At 42.5% G+C, this 21223-nt stretch overlaps 3 protein-coding genes across 9 annotated transcripts in view; 2 read left to right on the top strand and 1 right to left on the bottom strand.

The window, feature by feature from the left end:
- Positions 1-1638: 1638 nt before the first annotated feature.
- Positions 1639-3219, bottom strand: dnajc30b (DnaJ (Hsp40) homolog, subfamily C, member 30b). Of its 2 annotated transcripts, none has more exons than XM_020045916.2 (2): positions 2820-3219; positions 1639-2699 (listed from the first exon to the last, which is right to left on the bottom strand). In XM_020045916.2, exon 2 carries the CDS (start codon positions 2689-2691, stop codon positions 1927-1929), a length of 765 nt encoding a protein of 254 aa, XP_019901475.1. In that variant the 5' UTR covers positions 2692-2699; positions 2820-3219; the 3' UTR covers positions 1639-1926. The 2 variants fall into 2 exon arrangements, with proteins under 2 accessions (XP_019901475.1, XP_012991739.1); XM_013136285.3 differs by having other exon boundaries at positions 3021-3219.
- A 143-nt stretch (positions 3220-3362) lies between these two features.
- bud23 (BUD23 rRNA methyltransferase and ribosome maturation factor) lies at positions 3363-13890 on the top strand. The gene is made up of 12 exons (XM_010898263.5): positions 3363-3685; positions 3948-3985; positions 4223-4318; positions 4440-4522; positions 9167-9263; positions 9648-9744; positions 9855-9905; positions 10401-10486; positions 11820-11865; positions 11953-12014; positions 12329-12418; positions 13109-13890. The coding sequence occupies exons 1-12, from the start codon at positions 3638-3640 to the stop codon at positions 13161-13163; spliced, it is 849 nt and encodes a 282-aa protein (XP_010896565.1). The 5' UTR covers positions 3363-3637; the 3' UTR covers positions 13164-13890.
- Positions 13891-14133: 243 nt separating this feature from the next.
- Positions 14134-21223, top strand: part of LOC105005600 (syntaxin-1A) — a 152362-nt gene continuing 145272 nt past the window's right edge. For 4 of the 6 annotated variants that reach the window (XM_010870364.3, XM_020049346.2, XM_020049343.2 and 1 more), the window contains exon 1: positions 14134-14569. In XM_010870364.3, coding sequence (XP_010868666.1) covers positions 14540-14569 — 30 coding nt within the window. In that variant the 5' untranslated portion in view covers positions 14134-14539. The remainder of the gene's footprint in view (positions 14570-21223) is intronic. The other 2 variants (XM_020049347.2, XM_010867474.3) reach the window with 2 other exon arrangements.

Genomic DNA, 21223 nt, shown 5'->3' with positions numbered 1-21223 from the left:
GCATCTCAACGTCCTAGAGTGGCCTAACCAGTCTCCAGACCTGAACCCAATAGAAAATCTTTGAAGGGAGCTGAAAGTCCATATTGCCCAGCGACAGCCTTGAAACCTGAAGGATTAGGAGAAGGTCTGTATGGAGGAGTGGGCCAAAATCCCTGCTGCAGTGTGTGCAAACCTGGTCAAGAACTACAGGAAATGTATGATCTCTGTAATTGCAAACAAAGGTTTCTGTACCAAATATTAAGTTCTGCTTTTCTGATGTATCAAATAATTATGTCTTGCATAAAATGCAAATTAATTACTTAAAAATCATACAATGTCATTTTCTGGATTTTGGTTTTAGATTCCGCCACTAACAGTTGAAGAGTACCTATGATAAAATACTTTGTAAGTGGGAAAACCTGCAAAATCGGCAGTGCATCAAATACTTGTTCTCCCCACTGTATAGCCCACATATATAAATATACACATATATAAAAATATATATACACACACACACATACAGACACATACAGTGCATACAGTATCGTTCAAAGGTTGGGGAACACTTCACATACTGTCTTCTGATGTTTTTTATCATGTACACTACCATTAAAAAGTATGGGGACACTTAGAAATGTCCTTGTTTTTGAAAGAAAATCACATTTGAGGTCCATTAAAGTAACGCCAAATTGTTCAGAAATTCAAAGTAGACATTGTTAATGTTGTAAATGACTACTGTACCTGGAAATGGCTGATTTTTTATGGAATATCTACACGGGTGTACAGAGGCCCATTATTAGCAACCATCAGTCCTGTGTTCAAATGGCATGTTGTGTTTGCTAATCCAAGTTTATCATTTTAAAACTAATTGATCATTATAAAACCCTTTTGCAATTATGTATCAGAGCTGAAAACTGTTGTGCTGATTAAAGAAGCAATAAAACTGGCCTTCTTTGGACTAGTTCAGTATCTTAAGCATCAGCATTTGTAGGTTTGATTACAGGCTCAAAATGGCTAGAAACAAAGAACTTTCTTCTGAACCTCGTCAGTCTATTCTTGTTCTGAGAAATGAAGGCTATTCCATGTGAGAAATTGCCAAGAAACTATAGATCTCGTACAACGATGTGTAATTCTCTCTTCACAGAACAGCACAAACTTTCCCTAACCAGCATATGAAGAGTGGGAGGCCGCGGTGTACAACTGAGCAAGAGGACAGATACATTAGAGTGTCTAATTTGAGAAACAGATGCCTCACAGGTCCTCAACTGGTAGTTTAATTAAATAATACCCATTAAATAGTAACTTCTAGGCAGAGTTGCAAAGAAAAAGCCATATCTCAGACTGGCCAATAAAAAGAAAAGATTAAGATGGGCAAAAGAACACAAACAATACACAGAGGAAGAACTCTGCCTAGAAGGCCAGCATCCCTGAGTTACCTCTTCAATTTTGATGTTGGGACTATTTAATAAAGCTGTCAGTTGAGGACCTGTGAGGTATCTGTTTGCTTCATTTGGGCCCATTTACCTTGACTAGAATCCAATATCTATTCATCACAACATGAAAATTGTTGCAAAATGTTTTGTGATATAGATGATTCTATTTGACTTATTGCTAGGTCCCTCCTTCTTTTATAGAACAAAACAAACAGAAGCTGAAAACTAAGGTAAACAGTTTACATTATTTAATAACCATGGCCCATTTTTTAAATGTTATCAAGATCTTGCCTATTGGATAGGATTAAATGCATAGAAATAGAATGAATGGAGCAGGTGAATCATTGACTTGGAGGCATCAGGCCAATTCATTGTATTTCTACCAACGTAATCCTATCCAATAGAATAAATACAGCATACTGATGTATAATGTTTGAAAATCTGAGCCCCGAGGAGAGAATCTAAAACTTTGGGTCACTGTTCAAGCCACCACATGCCCCTTTTTTTTGTGATTTTAAGACTTCCTGATATTGAAGAAGATGACACTTCCAAAGGCCAGCAGCACCACAACAGTAACCTCCATCATCTTCCCTAGCTTCCACTGTTTATATGCCTGCTGCTGTTTCTGCTGGTACCGGCCCTTCCTGGCCCTCAGCTCCTTCTCTCTCTGAAGCTGCTCCCCATAGTGAGCCCGGTAGAAGGCGTCAAAGTCAAACATGGTCTTCCCTCCGATGTTGGAGAACTGTCGTGACCTCTGCTGTTGTTGATGCTGCTGTGGGCCAGATGCTCTGGTGCCGGCCTCGCGTCCCGGCGCCCCCCCGCCCCCCCGAATATCGGACCCGCTCAGAATGCCATGGTCGTACTTCCTCCGCAGGGGGATGCTCCCCAGGACACTGTAGGCTTCGCTGATCTCCGAGAAGCGCACAGTGGCCTCTTCGCTGCCAGCATTCTTGTCTGGGTGGTAGATGAACGACTGCTTGTAGTAGGCTGTTTTTATCTGGGACTGGGTAGCGTTTGGTGACACTTGGAGTATGTCGTAGTAAGCGGTTTTGCTCCTGTGAAGTGGTGGGATGTCCGACTTGTCATTTTTGCTCCTCCAGCTGTATGCCCTGGTAGAGCATGGGAGTTCTGTGTGAGGTCTTAACTGGCTTGGCTGCCGCTCTGCCTGGGTGAACAGGACAGTGCTGAATGCTCTGAGCTGCTGAGATGACCCATACACTTTAGGGTGAAAGGTAGCCATGGCAACAACTCTGCTATTCCAACACATCATCCTGCACATTGTTAAGCCTAGGACAGATACAAAGCACATTTTATGGGTTTGGCAGATACAAATCTAGCTAAGGGTTTGGCAAATACAAAGCTACTTTCATGGGTTTAGCGTCAATGTTCAATGAAAGCAAATCCCACCTTGACCAAGCAAGTATTTTGTCCCATAACACAGTCTGTTCACATGTTTTCGTCAAGAGAGTATTTGAGATCGCTGCTCTACATCTGTGCATTTCAGGTCATATTCCTTTTGTATTTTACTATGAAGTTCCAAGGACTTTGCCCGACTATACCTGGTTGACACTGGCTGACGTTTGTAAATATTCCCATGGCTGTTTTTACCTTAGTGGTCCAATAACATATGTTGCTGCAGAACACCGTTCCATGTGCAGTACGATCGGCGAAGGAGTGACTTGGTAAACATTTGAAATCCTCTTCTACTCAAACTCCAATTGACCTCCACCATTCCCCAGTGACAGCCGATAAAACGGCCATCGGGAAATGACAGAGACGAAGACAGAGTCGCGGTCTGGTGAAAAGAAATACGGACCAACCAGAGACGAAGTAAATGGGAAGTGGTCACACAAACGATTTCTGGCATCCAATCATACACGAGAAATAGAGGCTCGATTTCAGACGTCAACTCTTTTTTTTTTTAAGTGCTGTATTAGGCAATAGTCCTGTGCAACTGCATTTATTATATGCTTTTACGTTTTATTTATATATGTTTTTCATTCTATGTAACGTTTTTATTCAGTATTTTCTGAGCCTGTTACTGTATTTTCTGTAGCGCTGTAGCTGCTTCTCTAAATCAAGTTCCTTGCGAAGTGGCGCTGAAATATAACGTCACACTTACACGTGGAGCACCCCCTGTAGCCAGGGATCATAACAACATTTAGCCTTTTCCGTTGAAGTCGATAATTCTTAGTTATTCTAGTTATTTATTCTAACATTTAAATATGGCTTCAAGCTGTCGAAGACCCGAGCATATGGCCCCACCTGAAATAGTTAGTATTATCATATTTTTCAACGAAAGGATCACGCTGCTACTGTACAATTGTAGCTTGCTAGTTAGCCGAAAAATTGTAGGAAGGCTAGATCAAAAGTACTGATATTTGTGACTGGGTAGTGAACTACCAAATGCATATCTGCTGATGTGTGTGGTTTATTATGTACTTAACTACATTCTGGGTAGATTTCCTTGTCTTTAGTACTGTACCTGCATAGAACTACCTTAAGTTAACTTGTGTTTCTGAACATTCTCCCTAGTTTTACAACGAAGAGGAAGCCAAGAAGTATTCTCAGAAGTAAGTTTGCTGTGTTTTACCTTGACCATTTCTCGGCTGCAGACAATGAATCACAGTGGACATGTCATTTACCGTTTACACACTAAGAGACTACATGAGATTGAGGACGGTCTGGACTATATTGTTTGGGAGATAAAAATGAAGGCCTTTCTGAATATGTATATATTTTTACTGTTAATTATGTTAGTCCTCTAACACTATTTGATATTTAACAATAATTTCCCAATTGATGTTTAGTTCTCGGATGATTGAGATTCAGAGCCAGATGTCAGAGAGGGCTGTTGAGCTCCTGAACCTGCCGGAGGACCAGTCCTGTTTCTTACTAGATGTCGGGTATGTGTACTGACCTTGCATTAGGGCTGTGCCGTAATTACAAATTGGACACCAATTTGGAGGAGCGGAAGCAAACCGCGACAGTACCTATTAATTAGTTTCCCTTTAACCTCCTATCCAGGTGTGGTTCTGGGCTCAGTGGTGACTACCTGTCAGAAGAGGGACACTACTGGGTTGGAGTCGACATCAGCACAGCTATGTTGAGTAAGTGTAGACAGTCACTCCTGGAGCTTAAATATTTAATGAATCTTTAGTAAACACTTCCTCAAGACTATGAACAAGGGCACTCTCATCTATATCATCTTCATTGAAATGTCAACCAAATGCACATCTGCAGTTTTCTGTAAATACCTTAGTGACCATTGTATCATTGCCTGTCATCGCAATGCTATAGCCCCCGGTACACCTCTGAACTTTCTGAGCTGGTCCACCGCAAACAACTACACGTACAGCGATATCATCTAAAATACCTCTGACTGGAAACTTCTTGGGAAATTAGGAACCAGTGCACTCTCCGAATTAGGAAAGCTAAGGCAGGTTTCTAACCCCAAAACGTCTTGAAACGCTGTTAAAATAATGTTCTCAGCTGCCCAGAGTCAAAGCCCAAATTTTAGACATCTTCAATAACCACTTTGCTATAGCTGGCCATACATTTAAATCAATCAAATTTGTTTTATAAAGCCCTTTTTACCTCAGCAGCTATCACAAAGTGCTTTTATAGATACCCTGCCTTGCCATAGAGCAAACAACCTGAGTAACTGCACAGTGGCCAGATAAAACTCCCTAGTAGGGTCCAAACTTCAGAGAAACCTAGCGAGGAACCAGTCTCTGTGGGTGGCCAGTCCTCTTCTGGCTATGCTGGCTGAAAATGATAATAGTGCATGACCTTCTGTGCCACGTAAATGTTGTTGCATGATCAGAAGTCAAGCAGGGCAATACGTGCTAGTGGGCTTTGACCAGAGTCCTTAAACAGAATCCAAGTCAGCTGCGTAACCAGGTGGGCAGTGACAATCAGGTGGGATATGGGTGTTCGCTGCAGGAATCTTCAGGAAGCAGCTTGATCTACAACACAAACAGGATTATTTTGGACAGGGACAGCTACTAGTAATTTGGGGCAGTTAGTCCTGAGGAGTGGTCCAAGGGCTCATGTCCTCCTAATCTGCAATGCCTACTTTTGCTATCAGCACCACTACTGCTGCTCCCAGTCCATCTAGATCTTCTCCCCAGAACTCCTGCTGTCTCTCCTTTCAGCCAGTTCAGATAAGAGGTCCAGAAAGACCTCCTGTGTTTAGATAGATACAAATCTGCTGGGTTGGATGATCTGGGCCCCTTGTTTTTAAACCTATTTGCCTCAGTCATTGCTGTCCCCATCACCAGCCTATTGAACATGTCACTACAAACAGCTTGATTTAAAGAGACAGCTGCACAGACAGTTTTACTCTGTCAATCTCCCCACCCTTTTCAATAGACTTAGACTTAATGGCCTTGGTTTCTCAGAGAGCTGCCTTGCCTCGATGAAAAATGACACATTCTACATGGTCAGAGAAGTAAAATCTGAGGGCCTGCTGTCTAAACCAATGGCAATGCGTGTTTCTCAGGGGTTTTTGGGGCCCAACCTTATCCTCTGTATACATAAGTGATGTTTCACTTGCCACTGGTGTCTCTTATTCACCTCTTAGCAGACATCTTGCATACAGATGGCCTGACATTGAACTCTGCTGTCTACCCTTCAACTTCAGTAATATGCAACATGCTTTCCTTGCTCTGCAACTACTCCTCAACTCCAGTAAAACAAAATGTATGCATTTATGTTGGAAACTACCTCTTTGGGTTTGCCCTGCAATTATTCACTGATTAGATGGATGTGAGTTGGAGTATGTTGATACCTGTAAGTACCTTGGTATTTGGCTTGTTTACTCTCTTTTTTGCCCCTAAATATCAGGACTACTAAACACAATTCCTAATTGTCATATAATGTAATTTCATCTCATATAATGAGCAACTTTGTGCTCTTTTTTACATTTTTGTAACTTATTTATGTAATTTATGTAAAAACATACCATCTCATATGTTGTAAGTATTACCCATCTGTTTTGTTCCATTGCGTATTTGTTGTTTTCTACTGTATTTGATATGGACCAGGGATGGAAATTAGCACCCGCCACCAGCCAAATGCGGGTGATTTTGTGTTGTGGCGGGTAAACTTGCTTCACCTACCGGCCACCGTGGCGGGTAAATAAAAGTAGCATACTGTTTCACCCAGACACTTTTTCGGAAGAGGATTTAGTGCCAAGCAATAATAAAAAAAATAAAAAACCATCTCGACATTATAGTCATTATAATGCGAGATTAAACTCGTTAAATTTAGAGAAAAAAGTCTAAATACAATCTTGAGAATAAACTCATTAAATATCAAGAATAAAGTTTAATAATCCCTATTATGGTATCCTGGGAAACCTCGATGAATCGCGCGTAGGTGAAGCCAGCGATAACCTTGCATTTGTCCACTGGTTGTCAATTCATGTTGGACAAAAGCGAGTACATCACGCAAATTGGACAGATTTTTTCTTCTAAAAAGACCTAGCCTCTTGCAAATTCTCTTTTTAATTCTGTCATAATTAGCTAATAGTTGATAGTATTTCTTTGTTACTGAAAGAAAGTCTATAATATAGCTTGAATAATTGATCCAACTCTGCCATCAGTATGCAATGCACACTGATCGAATGCGTTATTCTACATTTAAATTCGACTTTTATTCTCGATATTTCATGAGTTTATTCTCAAGATTGTATTTCGACTTTTTTCTCGAAATATAACAAGTTTTTTCTCAACACAACAACTTTATTCTCGATATTTAATGAGTTTATTCTCAAGATTGTATTTCGACTTTTTTTCTCGAAATATAAAAATATTTCTCACAGTAAAAATATATACATATTCAGTTTTATCTCGCATTATAATGACTTTATTGTCGAGATGGTTTTATTTTTTTTTATTATTGCTTGGCACTAATCCTCTTACGTACACTTTAGAGGCGGCGCACATAAAAAAGAATGTGGCGTTACATCGCAGGCGTTAAGAGGTCCGCTGAGAAAACATCTCCGGAGGAGACAGAGGACAAAGAGGCGAAAGTCAAAAAACTTTTTTTTTAAAGAACGATGGAGAAAAGCAGACAATGGGGAGTCCCGCGATTGGTTAGTTTACGACGAGACAAATCTGATAATGTACTGCTCTCTATGTCGTCAACACGCTTCACGTTGTTGGTTAAAAACAAGAAAATGGCTGGTAAAAACATTGAGTGGCTGGTAGATTTTGAAATCCACCAGCCACAGTGGCCGGTGGACAAAAAATTTAATGTCCATCCCTGATATCAACTGACCATGATGGATAAAGTTACTAAAAACCAGACATTCTCTTGTCACTCACATGATGCGACATGGTTAGAACTCGAATGATTCTGCCATCAATAAAGGCACTGGTGGGCTGATTGGTGATCAAGCTGCTACGATTGGATTGTAATAAGTTTACACACACACACAAGTAGTGGTACCTGGTTTTGCTTTTACCCATTTGTCTCTCATGCAAAACTCTGAACTAGGATAACCAGCCATCTAGCTCATTAATTATTCCATTGACTTTGCTGAAGAATAATGTAATATGTCATTTTGGTTGTTTGTTTTAGTACAGGTGTACTAGAGTTCTTTACATTTTACTAAATAGTAATTTGTCTGATCACTTTGTTGATACATTTTTTACGGAGCTTGAAATGACTTGTAACACATACATACCTCACCCTCGCTAAATGTTTTACTGGTAAATTACAGGGAAAGAAACTGGTAAATAATACTGAAAAATAATACATATTCCTGCGATTTCCATTGTTTTCTTACAAACATGGGGTTGAAGCCACTCTCCAACTTAGCCAATGCTTGAACTCTGTTATAACTAATCTCAGACTTGTTTTCCAGTGACAGATTATTGGAAGATAAAAGTATGTTTTGATTTCTTTAAATGTTGTGGCGTAGGCTAGTTGTTAAAAGAGAAACGCCTTGTACCTCTAAAGTAAACCGCTTACTAGGTGTGCTAAAAGTAACTGGCATCCATGCATCTTTGAGCATGTTTTGTTGTGTGCTGGCCGGATACGATTGTGACGACATTGGCGCACTCCTAAAGTTTAGTGGTAGAGGTCACCCATCTACATAATAATCAGGGGTCATTTTCTCAGAGTTTGTCTACCTGAATTTTGCCCTTTGGATATTATTAAATGAATAGAATGAATAGAACTGGAGTGTGGAATGACTCCATGAGGCATTCATGTCAATTTGTCTGTGCTATTCATTTGTTCATTGCATTTCATTCCTATCTGATTGATGAAATCCTGATAGATTAGCCTGCTGTCTACACCCCTGGCTATTGCAGTGGGTGTCCTTTAGGGTTTGATTCTCTTGCCAATCTTTTATGTATAAATGAATAATGTTCCAACTGCTGCTGGCGACCTCCTCATCCAACTCTACACAGAACCCATTGTCTGGTGCACATGGATCACAAGGCGGGTGGGTTGCATTTTAGGACTGGTACACATGAAATGTCGCTGACTCAAATCCTATGGTTTACTTATTGATCTCTTATTTAGTCCATTGTTCATAATCTTTTTCTCATCTTTGTTAATAAGAATGGTTTCTGAATTGTCTTATCTGCTTAATTAATGATGAAATAAAAACAAAATGGGGAACTTTTGGGGAAAAAGGTTGGCTTATAGATGTCGGCGTATCAGCCACCTGACATATAACAGTGGAATATGGTTTTCATGGTAGACTTTTGACTAGTGCTGTGTCCTTGTCTCTGAAGATGTAGCCCTGGACCGGGACGTAGAGGGAGACCTTGTGTTGGGGGATATGGGCGAAGGGATGCCCTTCCGAGCTGGGACGTTTGACGGCTGCATCAGGTAAAGAGAGTGTGGGTTTCAGGAGGAAAGGAATCAACAGTATATTATGTACACTTTATTTTTTTATTTTTTTATCGGAAATTTGAAACAGAGACTGGTATTAGCAGTATTTGGGTGGATGACATGGGGCAGGTCTTGTCCTCTGGTTGGAGCAGGCTTATCTCACTGCGCCAATGAGGTTGAAGGACCCAGAGAAACACAGAGGGCCGTTGTACTGTTTGACTGGAGTGACTGCCTGGCAGATTTTCCTCCCTCTGACACCGATTCTACTGTCTCTGGCGATAAATGTTAGAACAATGTAAACATGTACAATTTATTATTTGAATATTTTATTTATTTATTTTCCCTCCTGTGACTTTCTATGACTTCTCACTACCTGCTAAGCATTTCTGCTCTCCAGTGGCTCTGCAACGCTGACAAAAAGACACACAGCCCTCCAAAGAGGCTCTACACCTTTTTCAGCACTCTCTATTCCTCTTTGGTAGGTAGTTGTCCCACAGTTTAACTACAGTCCAATATGTTGGGGCTCTTTTCCAAATACCAGACTACACCTCTATACTCACCTCCTTTTCTTCTGCTTGTATTGTTTAGGCCAGAGGTGCCCGTGCAGTGTTTCAGCTTTACCCTGAGAACTCTGAGCAGGTACAGTGATATTTACTTTCTTTACTTTCCCCACTCTATCTAATGTATCTCTAGGTGTCAGTTGTGTTCTAACTCTGTGGTCACTGAATATCGTAAAGCACTTACCGTAAGAGTTGAGGTTTTAATCCATGTCCTGGCCACATTTCCATTCTGGCCCTCCTACCGTCATAGCAACCGTTCCTGCTTTCACTGTCCTCTTCCATCGCTTCTCTTTCTCCAGTAACTGGAGATTTCTCCAGTAATTGCTTTAATGTATCCAATAAGTATTGTATGTACATGTATGGTTCTGGATAGGAGTGATCGCTAAATGACTGAAGCTGTTCCAAACGTGGGAAAAGTATTTAGTTCATTATATAGTAAATGGCAGAATATTATATTGTATTATGTACACATTGATAAATCTATGTAATGCACTAAAATACATTTCAAAATGCATCTAAAATGTGCATCTAGAATGGTTTTGATATATTTGTTTTCCCCATCATCTCTGTGCAGTTGGAGCTCATCACGTCCCAGGCTATGAAGGCAGGCTTCAGTGGAGGCATGGTTGTGGACTACCCCAACAGCACCAAGGCCAAGAAGTAAGTCCCCAGAGCACCAACCTGGCGCCTTCATTCCTCCAAGTAAAATGTTTCAGTTGTGAAATGCTTTTTGTGTTGTGAAAGATTTTAACACTGTCAAGTTCGGTTTATTTATATGAACAGTGATGTTACTGCTGTAGTTCAGTTTTTTCAGACAAGTTCTTTGCCATGTTTTGGTCCCAATTCTTCAATATGGTTTGAAGTCAAAAGCTTCCTTTTGTTTATTTTTTTCTGAAGAAGGACACGAGTGAACTACAAAATATTTTTAAGAACAAAACTCAACAGCTTTTGAAGAGCTTTTTAAGGAGTGAAATTAAAACACCACAGATTGGCAGTCATGTGCTAGAGACACTTGGGGTCTCATTTATCAAGCCCACTATGCATTAATGTGTGTGAACCATGCATGCTGTCATTTCAATGCAAAGTACTGGAATTATTAATAATAATGTTCACTTAAGAACGTTTGTACATTTTTGCACACCCATGATCAAGCATATGTACAGTGTCAAGTAGTGGAATAAGAGAACGGCTTCTCAAAGTTTTATTTATTTATAAAATTAAATGTGAATTTAAAATGTCTGAGAATTTTTTTCATTGTGAATTGCAGTGTTCCTCAAAAGGCATGGTATGGTCTTTTAGTATGCCCACATCGTTTATTTGTAATGATTATAAAGTGCATACCGTTAAATCACTTGTTAAATTATAGACTTTATAACCAAGTTTGATAATGAAAAGTCGAAGGGATGGCTGATTCTTCGATTTAAGATTTGACACATGCTGAGTTGAAGAGAGAAACACATTTTCAGAGATGGATGGGATCTTTTGCAGAAAGTTTAACAGATGAATATTTGGCATTTTAAAATAAATTGTTTATTTTTTAAATAAAAGATAATAAATGCGAATCCGGTGCAAATCCAAGTGCCATACCCGCTTGGGTTGGTGTAATGTACAGTAGGACTTTACTGTCCTTACATCTCACCCAGGAGGAGCGACCTGGTAAATGCCCACAAAACTGTGTTGGACTCTTTCCATATTGTATTACTCAAGAGGTTGGAGTCGAAGGGTTTTTGTTGATTTTACGTTTCGAAGTTCTTAAAAATGGAGGAAGATTTTGACTGTATGGATACTTAGGGGCATGTCAAAACGCAAGTAGCCAAGGTCACAAGCACTGAGTCAAAGAAAAAGTGGTATTTTTCTGTGGTGATCTCCTAGCGGTGTGTGTAAAACGGTCTTTAGGTTGTTTGATGAATCAAACGTTTCCTTTGCATTCAGACCCATTTGAATGAGGTCCCAGGGGATAAAGTTGTCAATGCTTCTTCGGTTTTATCCTCAGGTTCTTCTTGTGTCTCTTCGCTGGAGTGTCAGCAAACCTACCCAAGGTGAGGAAAGCATGGAGTGGTTATTTAAGGACAGACCTTGCTGTCATCAGGACTGAATGCTGAAAACGTTTGCTCCTTGTGTTAAAGGGGCTGGGGACAGAGAGTGCTGACAAGGGAGTCCCAAGTCAAGTACAGTTCACAGGACAGAGGTAAATAAAATAAACATCCATCCATCCATCTTCTTCCGCTTATCCGGGGCCGGGTCGCGGGGGCAGCAGTCTAAGCAGGGATGCCCAGACTTCCCTCTCCCCAGACATTCACTTTTCCTCACCACCGCATGTTCCCATGTATCCCAAGTAGACAACAGTGCTGGTCGTCCTGGCATCAACAGGGATCCCATCTCCTGTCAGAGGACAAGGAGCTGATGAAAAAAAATAAGAGTGCATTAGTATTGTGCAAGAAAACGGAGCCGCTACTTCTTTCTGAGTGTGGTTGTGATTATTTTCTTTTTGTCTCGGCTGAGGTCTCGCTTTAAGAACATGAAGGGAAAGTCTGCCAAGAAGGGCAAAGACTGGGTCCTGGAGAAGAAGGAGAGGAGAAGAAGACAGGGCCGGTATGTAAAAAGTCATCTTTCTCTCATTGGGATGCAGTATGACATGGTCTCAGGTTTTTTAACTAAATTTGTTTTGCTGGGCAAACTGGGGAATGTATGTAAAACTTCACCATTGAAATCAGTGCTGCCAAGCCTAAACAATAGCAACTATTATTATTAATTTTTATATAGGTTATAACTGGTGTCAAGCTCCTGTCCAGATTTTTTTATTATATATTGATCATAGTCAACAATCCATTCCTTTACACTCAAAAGGTACTTCAACCAGCGAATGCAATCAATAGCTAGCTATGCTAACTATTTGACCTGTCTGTCTTAATGAAAGTAATCATGCTTATTGTGCACCCTGCAAAAGAAAAATAGGCATATTTTCCATGGTATGCGATTGGTTGAAAACAACATTACCAAATGATCTTGTAACAGACACTTCAAGCCTAGGTATTACATTTGAGAATGATCAGTTATGGGGCTCATTTCAATGACCTACAATAGCAGATGGAGGGATTTTTAGATCCACCCCTAGGGTGTGGCCAATGGGAAATGTCATCCTTTGCTTTTTAACAAACGAAACCGATATGTGTAAAGTTGGGGTTAATGCACACACATTGTTTTGACAATGTCTTTACAAAACCATTTGGGCAATGGGCAGATCTCTTACAGTCAGTCCTGTCTCTGTTTTATGTCTCACAGGGAGGTCCGAGCAGACACGAAGTACACGGCCCGGCAGAGAAGGCCTCACTTCTAAGGCTCCATTTAGTCCTATGCATTTTGGCTTGGAGACTATGGAATACTCTCTAATGTCCTATGTGGCCAGAGGAGCTGTGGCTGGCAAGATACGGACTCAAACCTCCTTTACTTAATTCACTTTCAGGTGTACTAATTAAAATCAAATTTGTGAGTTAAAAAATTGACACTTACCATGGAGGACTTTTGCTATCACTTGAATGTAACGGAAATGATTTCCTATTTAAAAAAGAGTGTTTCCCCTCCGCACTGTTTACGGACTGACTGCCAGAAGAAGTTAATCTCATATTATTATATTATCAGAGGATAATGAAATTATCAGAGGAATTAGGGCGCTCTCCAAGACCCTTCCCCAGGGACTAAGGACATCAGCAGTAGAGAAAGCAAATTCCATTCTCACCAATGAAACCACATTTGTTTGGGTCTATCATTTAGCTCATAGCATATTCTATTAAAGTTTTGCTCTTGTTGTTTTTGAAGTGTAAATTACATTTTATCTCTGTCTTTTATCTACTTTATCATGTAAACACAAATGCATCCCGTTTATGACTTTCTAGACGTATGTTCTATCTAAAACTTTGTAAGACATGCTGTTACATTGTTTCCAGATTAGTCTGTTGATGAGTATTATTGATTGGACAACCTTTTCCTTTTATCCCTAATGAGACTTTGGAATGGATATCAGACAATGTATTTATGGGTTAATGTATTACATAATTTGAACAGGATACATACATAATGCACGGTTGTCTCGTTTGTTCAAGAATGTGTAACTATAATTATTATCGATTGATAAAGTGGTATCTGAGCTAAACTGGTATCAAGCGAGGGGTGTTCATAGATGCTTGCGGGGCTCGGAGACAACAATAAACACTATACCTGTATAACCAGTAGATGCCGCTCTTTCACAACATATCGTTTTCTTTAGAAACGACATCCCCAAAATCAAGATCTCTTAGGCGTTATCGTCCTTTTCTAGGCTACCAACCAACGATCCAATACAGCCCATTCATTTCGCCTTTTTTCTTTCAGGTCTACTTATATCCAATGAGATGTTGGAATTTAATCCGTTTTGATGTTATAATTTGGTGAAATACACGCTGGGAATTAATGGGTTAAAAGCGGGTGGCCTCGCTTCACCTCATGCGCGTCACCCGTTACAAGGTGGTCCCACCTTCCAAAACACTGGTGTGGAAATCACGCTCGTTTGCTATCAAGCGGATTGCTGCGCGCACTCGGCCGTTGGACTCATTTGCTCGCTTCCGCTGTTTGCCGCCGTTTTGTTGAAAGAAAATATCTAATTAAGCTGGGAAACTATCATCATAATTACGGAGTGTATATCACTGAAGGTGGCGGACAGGTGTAACATAAGTGACCATGAAAGACCGCACGCAAGAACTTAGACACGTGAGTTGACACTTATTTGTGTATTAGCTTATGAAGCAATCGAAGAAGCGATGGGGACAGTGCCAATTATATTTGGGAAAACCACTGACCATGTTTTATGGAAAATCATAGTTATCCCTTATAAATGAGCTCAATGTCGAAGAAAAATTGAACCAAGCAACAGTTGCCAGAGCACTAGACATGGAAAAATATGCTTTAGTGAGAAACTTGGATTATGTTCACAAAACTGCTGGAGGTTACAATAAAAAATAAAATAACTGTCTACAGTAGGTCCTCTAAACTAGGTTATGCAGGAATGGTCTAAACGATCTCCTGGTATCAGGGAAAGTAAAGATTTGGTTTCCATTGTCTATTCACAGGCATAAGCCAAATATCCAGCGCAGATAATTGAGGCGTTGTCTGAATTTTGTTAACAATTACGGAGTCATAATTACCCAGTTCATCGCGAGAAGAGGTTGAAGAGAGCTTTCCGGACTCCTTCCAACCATATTCACCTGGCAGTATCGTGCTTTACCTTACTTAGGTTAATATTGACATAAATTCCTTATCCGGAATCGGTTAGTTAAGAATATGTCAATATAATGACGTTGAGTATCGAATTGGTAAATAATTCCCACAGAGCTTCCTTTTTAGGCCAGTGGAATAGGCGCAGGTAGCTTTCAAGGAACCTGATTGAGAGCTGTGTGTGGTGTGTTCTAGGTCTTCTGGGTTCCATAGTGGGATGGGGTTGGTTCAGCACCTGAGCTGAGGAGAGAATTTTTATCCTCTTGGGTTTGGATCCTCCGATATAATTTACAGTTTGCCAGCTCCGCAACTCGTGTTACCAAGGGAGTTAAGCTGCGCAACTATCGTCAATATTTCTGGTGCTGAGGTGGGATGAGGCTAGACTGAGACATACACTGATTTATGGCTCAAGTATGTTAAGCACTCAGTATTCATACATGGATGGCTTTCTTATCAATCAATCAAAATCGATGCCGAGCTCACCTAAAGGGTGTTGCCCTGTCCCGTTCTCTTCTCTGGAGTTTCGTTAGGATCCCCATTAGCTATTGCACATGCAAGAGCAACAATGTATTGGATCCCTATGAAAAATCAAGCATATAACAGAATACAGAGCAGTTAAAGACAATAGCACATACAGTCATGTAAGAAAGTATGTACACCGCCTAGAACATTGACATTTAATTTTCATCAGTTTCATAATTTGTTGATTTGTGATTATTAATGTATTAATGAAAAATCAACGGAAACGCAATTTCATAGTGCAGTAAAAATAGGTACACCTCTAGCATCTGTAGATGGTGTTGCCTCTTTTGGCTGAGAACTTAATCTAGCCATTTGCATGCAGTTAATCTTTTTGAGCCCTTCCCGTTGTAGCTTTGCTTACATGTTTTGGACCATTGTCCTTTTGCAATATCCATGTTCTATACCGCATCAGCTTCTTGACAGATGATCTCAAATTTTTCTGAAGAATACTCAGGGACAATATGGAATTCATGGTTGACTTAATGATGGCAAGTTGGCCAGGCCCTGAGGCAGCAGCAGCCCCAAAACATAATGCCACTGCCAATTAATCAATCAAATTTATTTATAAAGCCCTTTTTACCTCAGCAGTTGTCACAAAGTGCTTTTACATAACACCCGGCCTTAAACCCCAAGGAGCAAACAACAGTAGTGTTGAATTTCAGTGGCTAGGAAAAACTCCTTAAGAAGGCTGAAATTTAAGAATAAACCTAGAGAGGACCCAGGCTCTGAGGGGTGACCAGTCCTCTTCTGGCCACGTTTTACGGTTGGTAATTACTGGGACATTAAAGCATTTTTTTGGTGCATTCTAGAAGTTCTGCATGTGCTCTCCCTTATAAGGCTAAGGTACAGTGACATATTTGAGGGTATTTGTGTACATTTTGGTTTCATGTAGAATAACTACACTTTTAGATACCCTCCAAATGTGTGCTATCTTAGACAGTTCCTTGATTATCTTCTCTGGCGATGCTCTGCCAGGCCTGTACTGCAGCCTCCTTCAGTTGTAATTTTTGAGGTCTTCTGCCCTAAGTATCATCTTCAGCAAATTGAAGACATATAATTAGATTTATTCTGCAGAGCCACAACGGATGGTAGTGGCTGACAAATCCATGCATACATCCTACAGAGTATTGGTTATCGGTCAGACAGTGGTTTGGTTAATTTTCTTCATTATGGTGGGCAATCTTCAGTCCTGGCCATCTGCAATTGCTGAAGTCACCAGTGCTTTCTTTTTAATTATGTTTCAGTGTTGTTTTTGTAAGCATCAGAATTTCAGCCAAGAGTGGTTTCTTTGACTGTCATTGAAATTTGTTCCTCATGTTGACTGACACCAATAACAAACTTCTAATGCATATGCGAAGCCTAGAATCCAGATTGATTTGATAGAACACACCTCACCAGAAACACTTGTCAAGACATTGATGCAGTATTATCCGCACCCTGGGAATATGGATAACAAGTGTTGTTAATTCTATATGTTGAAACCCATTAAAACACACATAACCTCCCTCAAGTAAATCCTGATAATTCATAGTTTAAACTGGGTTGTTGTCTGATTTAAAATCCTAACTTTTCTATGGATTATGGAGCCAGAAAAATAAACGTTTTTCATATTATTACTTTTTAATTGATACATTTCCCTGAAAGTGCAATGACATTGGGATAGATTTGAACTCATGTTGGACTTTTTTTCACATCAAAGCAATGATAAAATAAATGGTTAATTTTTCATTTGATGTTTTATAAATTTACTTGCATAATTTCTTTGTCAGTTCAAGATATTAAAAAAATATATGAAAAGTCTGGACTATGTTTAATGAGATCCAAGTGTATCCTTAAAATGAATGGGTGTCCCAAATAAGCCTCCAGATTTAATGTTTCAAGGGGCACTTCACCCTATGGGTCCTTGGTTGGTGTGTGATCATGTCTTGACTGATGGAGCCATCGGATGACTTTCAGCATTGTTCCTCTTAGCAGATATATTGATAAATGTACAAGGTGTCAATGTTTTTCCTTTTTCTAAAAGACTACAACTCTAAAGCCGTATCTTTCTGCACTGCCATAGTCCATCCCATTCCTCTCCAGTTGGCGGTTTCTTTAAGTCTGCAGTAGACTGGATACTGCTAGCTGGCAAATATTGCAATATACAGCACAATGGCTTGTCATCATGATTTGAAGGATACATTTTTCACAGTGATCTTTCATTGTGATATTGAACCATTCATGGTTGAACTGGAGTGTTGCATTTTCAATTGGCCTAGTGTTTACTAGTTGGCGTTAGCTAGCATCAGCCACTGTTAGCCAACTTAGCTAGCATTAGCTATATTAGAAATCAGCCGTTTTGTATAGTGGTTGAAATAATGATTGCGTACCTGGTCATCAAGGAAGAGAGCAATTCATTTATTTATTACAGTATTTGATAGTCTTGTTCATCAGGTTACAGACGTGGTCTTCATACACAATGCCTTACAAACTCAATCTCATCTTACTCAATCTCAGAGAAACGTCCGATTGTCCTCTCCTCTATAGACATCGCCGGACAGAATACACATAAGCCCATTGGCTATTTACTGTCGCGCTTTGAATGAAAGCAACTTCCTGTGTACGGATAAACAGGTGGTCTTTTGCTGTCTAAACATAACAAGCATACACTTCAACAGCTATATGGATCCATCCATCCATCTTCTTCCGCTTATCCGGGGCCGGGTCGCGGGGGCAGCAGTCTAAGCAGGGATGCCCAGACTTCCCTCTCCCCAGACACTTCCTCCAGCTCTTCCGGGGGGACACCGAGGCGTTCCCAGGCCAGCCGGGAGACATAGTCCCTCCAGCGTGTCCTAGGTCTTCCCCGGGGTCTCCTCCCGGTGGGACGGGACCGGAACACCTTCCCAGGAAGGCGTTCCGGAGGCATCCGAAACAGATGCCCAAGCCACCTCAGCTGACCCCTCTCGATGTGGAGGAGCAGCGGCTCTACTCTGAGCTCCTCCCGGGTGACCGAGCTTCTCACCCTATCTCTAAGGGATCGCCCAGCCACCCTGCGGCTCATTTCGGCCGCCTGTATCCGGGATCTTGTCCTTTCGGTCATGACCCAAAGCTCATGACCATAGGTGAGAGTAGGAACGTAGATTGACCGGTAAATCGAGAGCTTCGCCTTGCGGCTCAGCTCTTTCTTCACCACGACAGACCGATACATCAACCGCATTACTGCAGAAGCTGCATCGATCCGTCTGTCAATCTCCCGTTCCTTCCTTCCCTCACTCGTGAACAGGACCCCTAGATACTTAAACTCCTCCACTTGAGGCAGGCACTCTCCACCAACCTGAAGTGGGCAAGCCACCCTTTTCCGACTGAGGACCATGGCCTCAGATTTGGAGGTACTGATTTTCATCCCCACCGCTTCACACTCGGCTGCAAACCGTCCCAGTGCATGCTGAAGGTCCTGGTTAGTAGGGGCCAACACGACAACATCATCTGCAAAGAGCAGAGACGAAATTGTGTGGTCCCCAAACCTGACACCCTCCGGCCCCTGGCTGCGCCTAGAAATTCTGTCCATAAAAATTATGAACAGAACCGGTGACAAAGGGCAGCCCTGCCGGAGTCCAACATGCACTGGGAACAAGTCTGACTTACTGCCGGCAATGCGGACCAAGCTCCTGGTTCGGTTGTACAGGGACCTGACAGCCCTTAGCAAAGGACCCAGGACCCCATATTCCCAAAGCACCCTCCACAAGATGCCGCGAGGGACACAGTCGAATGCCTTCTCCAAATCCACAAAACACATGTGGATTGGTTGGGCAAACTCCCATGAACCCTCCAACACCCCGTAGAGGGTATAGAGCTGGTCCAGTGTTCCACGGCCCGGACGAAAACCACACTGTTCCTCCTGAATCCGAGGTTCTACTATCGGCCGTATTCTCCTCTCCAGAACCCTGGCATAGACTTTCCCGGGGAGGCTGAGAAGTGTGATCCCCCTATAGTTGGAACACACCCTCCGGTCCCCCTTCTTAAAAAGAGGGACCACCACCCCGGTCTGCCATCCCAGAGGCAATGTCCCCGACCGCCACGCGATGTTGCACAGGCGTGTCCACCAAGACAGCCCCACAACATCCAGAGACTTGAGGTACTCAGGGCGGATCTCATCCACCCCCGGTGCCTTGCCACCGAGGAGTTTCTTGACCACCTCTGTGACTTCAGCCCGGGTGATGGACGAGTCCACCTCTGAGCCCTCATCCTCTGCTTCCTCAATGGAAGACGTGACAGCGGGATTGAGGAGATCCTCGAAGTACTCCTTCCACCGCCCGACGACATCCTCAGTTGAGGTCAACAGCTGCCCACCTCTATTGTTAACAGCGTTGGTAGGGCACTGTTTCCCTCTCCTGAGGCACCGGATGGTTTGCCAGAATCTCTTCGAGGCCAGCCGATAGTCCTTCTCCATGGCCTCACCGAACCCCTCCCAGGCCCGAGTTTTTGCCTCCACAACCACCCGGGCTGCAGCCCGCTTGGCCTGTCGGTACCCGTCAGCTGCCTCAGGAGTCCCACAAGCCAACCAGGCCTGATAGGACTCCTTCTTCAGCTTGACGGCATCCCTTACTTCTGGTGTCCACCACCGGGTTCGGGGATTGCCGCCTCGACAGGCACCGGAGACCTTACGGCCACAGCTCCGAGCGGCCGCTTCGACAATGGCGGTGGAGAACATGGTCCACTCGGACTCAATATCTCCAGCCTCCCTCGGGATCCAGTCGAAGCTCTGCCGGAGGTGGGAGTTGAAGATCTCTCTGACAGGAGACTCGGCCAGACGTTCCCAGCAGACCCTTACAGTACGCTTGGGCCTGCCGAGTCTGTCCAGCTTCTTCCCCCGCCATCGGATCCAACTCACCACCAGGTGGTGATCAGTTGACAGCTCCGCCCCTCTCTTCACCCGAGTGTCCAAGACATACGACCGCAGGTCAGATGAGACGACAACAAAGTCGATCATCGACCTGCGGCCTAGGGTGTCCTGGTGCCACGTGCACTGATGGACACCCTTATGCTTGAACATGGTGTTCGTTATGGACAAACTGTGACTAGCACAGAAGTCCAATAACTGAACACCACTCGGGTTCAGATCAGGGGGGCCGTTCCTCCCAATCACGCCCCTCCAGGTGTCACTGTCGTTGCCCACGTGGGCGTTGAAGTCCCCCAGTAGAACGATAGAGTCCCCAGTCGGAGCACTTTCCAGTACCCCTCCCAGAGACTCCAAGAAGGTCGGGTACTCTGCACTGCCGTTCGGCCCGTAGGCATAAACAACAGTGAGAGACCCATCTCCGACCCGTAGGCGCAGGGAAATGACCCTCTCGTTCACCGGGGTAAACTCCAACACATGGCGGCAGAGCTGGGGAGCTATAAGCAAACCCACACCAGCCCGCCGCCTCTCACCATGGGCAACTCCAGAGTGGTGAAGAGTCCATCCTCTCTCAAGGAGTGTGGTTCCAGAGCCCAAGCCGTGCGTAGAGGTGATCCCGACTACCTCTAATCGGAACCTCTCAACCTCACGCACTAACTCAGGCTCCTTCCCCGCCAGCGAGGTGACATTCCACGTCCCTAGAGCCAGTTCCCGTGTCCAGAGATCGGGTTGTCTAGGCCCCTGCCTTTGAC

This window comes from Esox lucius, chromosome 1, assembly GCF_011004845.1.
Source record: "Esox lucius isolate fEsoLuc1 chromosome 1, fEsoLuc1.pri, whole genome shotgun sequence".
NCBI lineage: Eukaryota > Metazoa > Chordata > Actinopteri > Esociformes > Esocidae > Esox > Esox lucius.
This window is presented reverse-complemented; position numbering and strand designations above follow the sequence as displayed.

Excerpts from the sequence above, each read along its gene's own strand:
- dnajc30b (XM_020045916.2), bottom strand. The coding sequence starts at position 2,691 with ATGTGCAGGATGATGTGTTGGAATAGCAGAGTTGTTGCCATGGCTACC.
- bud23 (XM_010898263.5), top strand. The coding sequence starts at position 3,638 with ATGGCTTCAAGCTGTCGAAGACCCGAGCATATGGCCCCACCTGAAATA. Across the intron at positions 4,319-4,439 it reads TGTTTCTTACTAGATGTCGG|GTGTGGTTCTGGGCTCAGTG; the intron begins GTATGTGTACTG and ends CCTCCTATCCAG. Across the intron at positions 10,487-11,819 it reads AACAGCACCAAGGCCAAGAA|GTTCTTCTTGTGTCTCTTCG; the intron begins GTAAGTCCCCAG and ends TTTTATCCTCAG.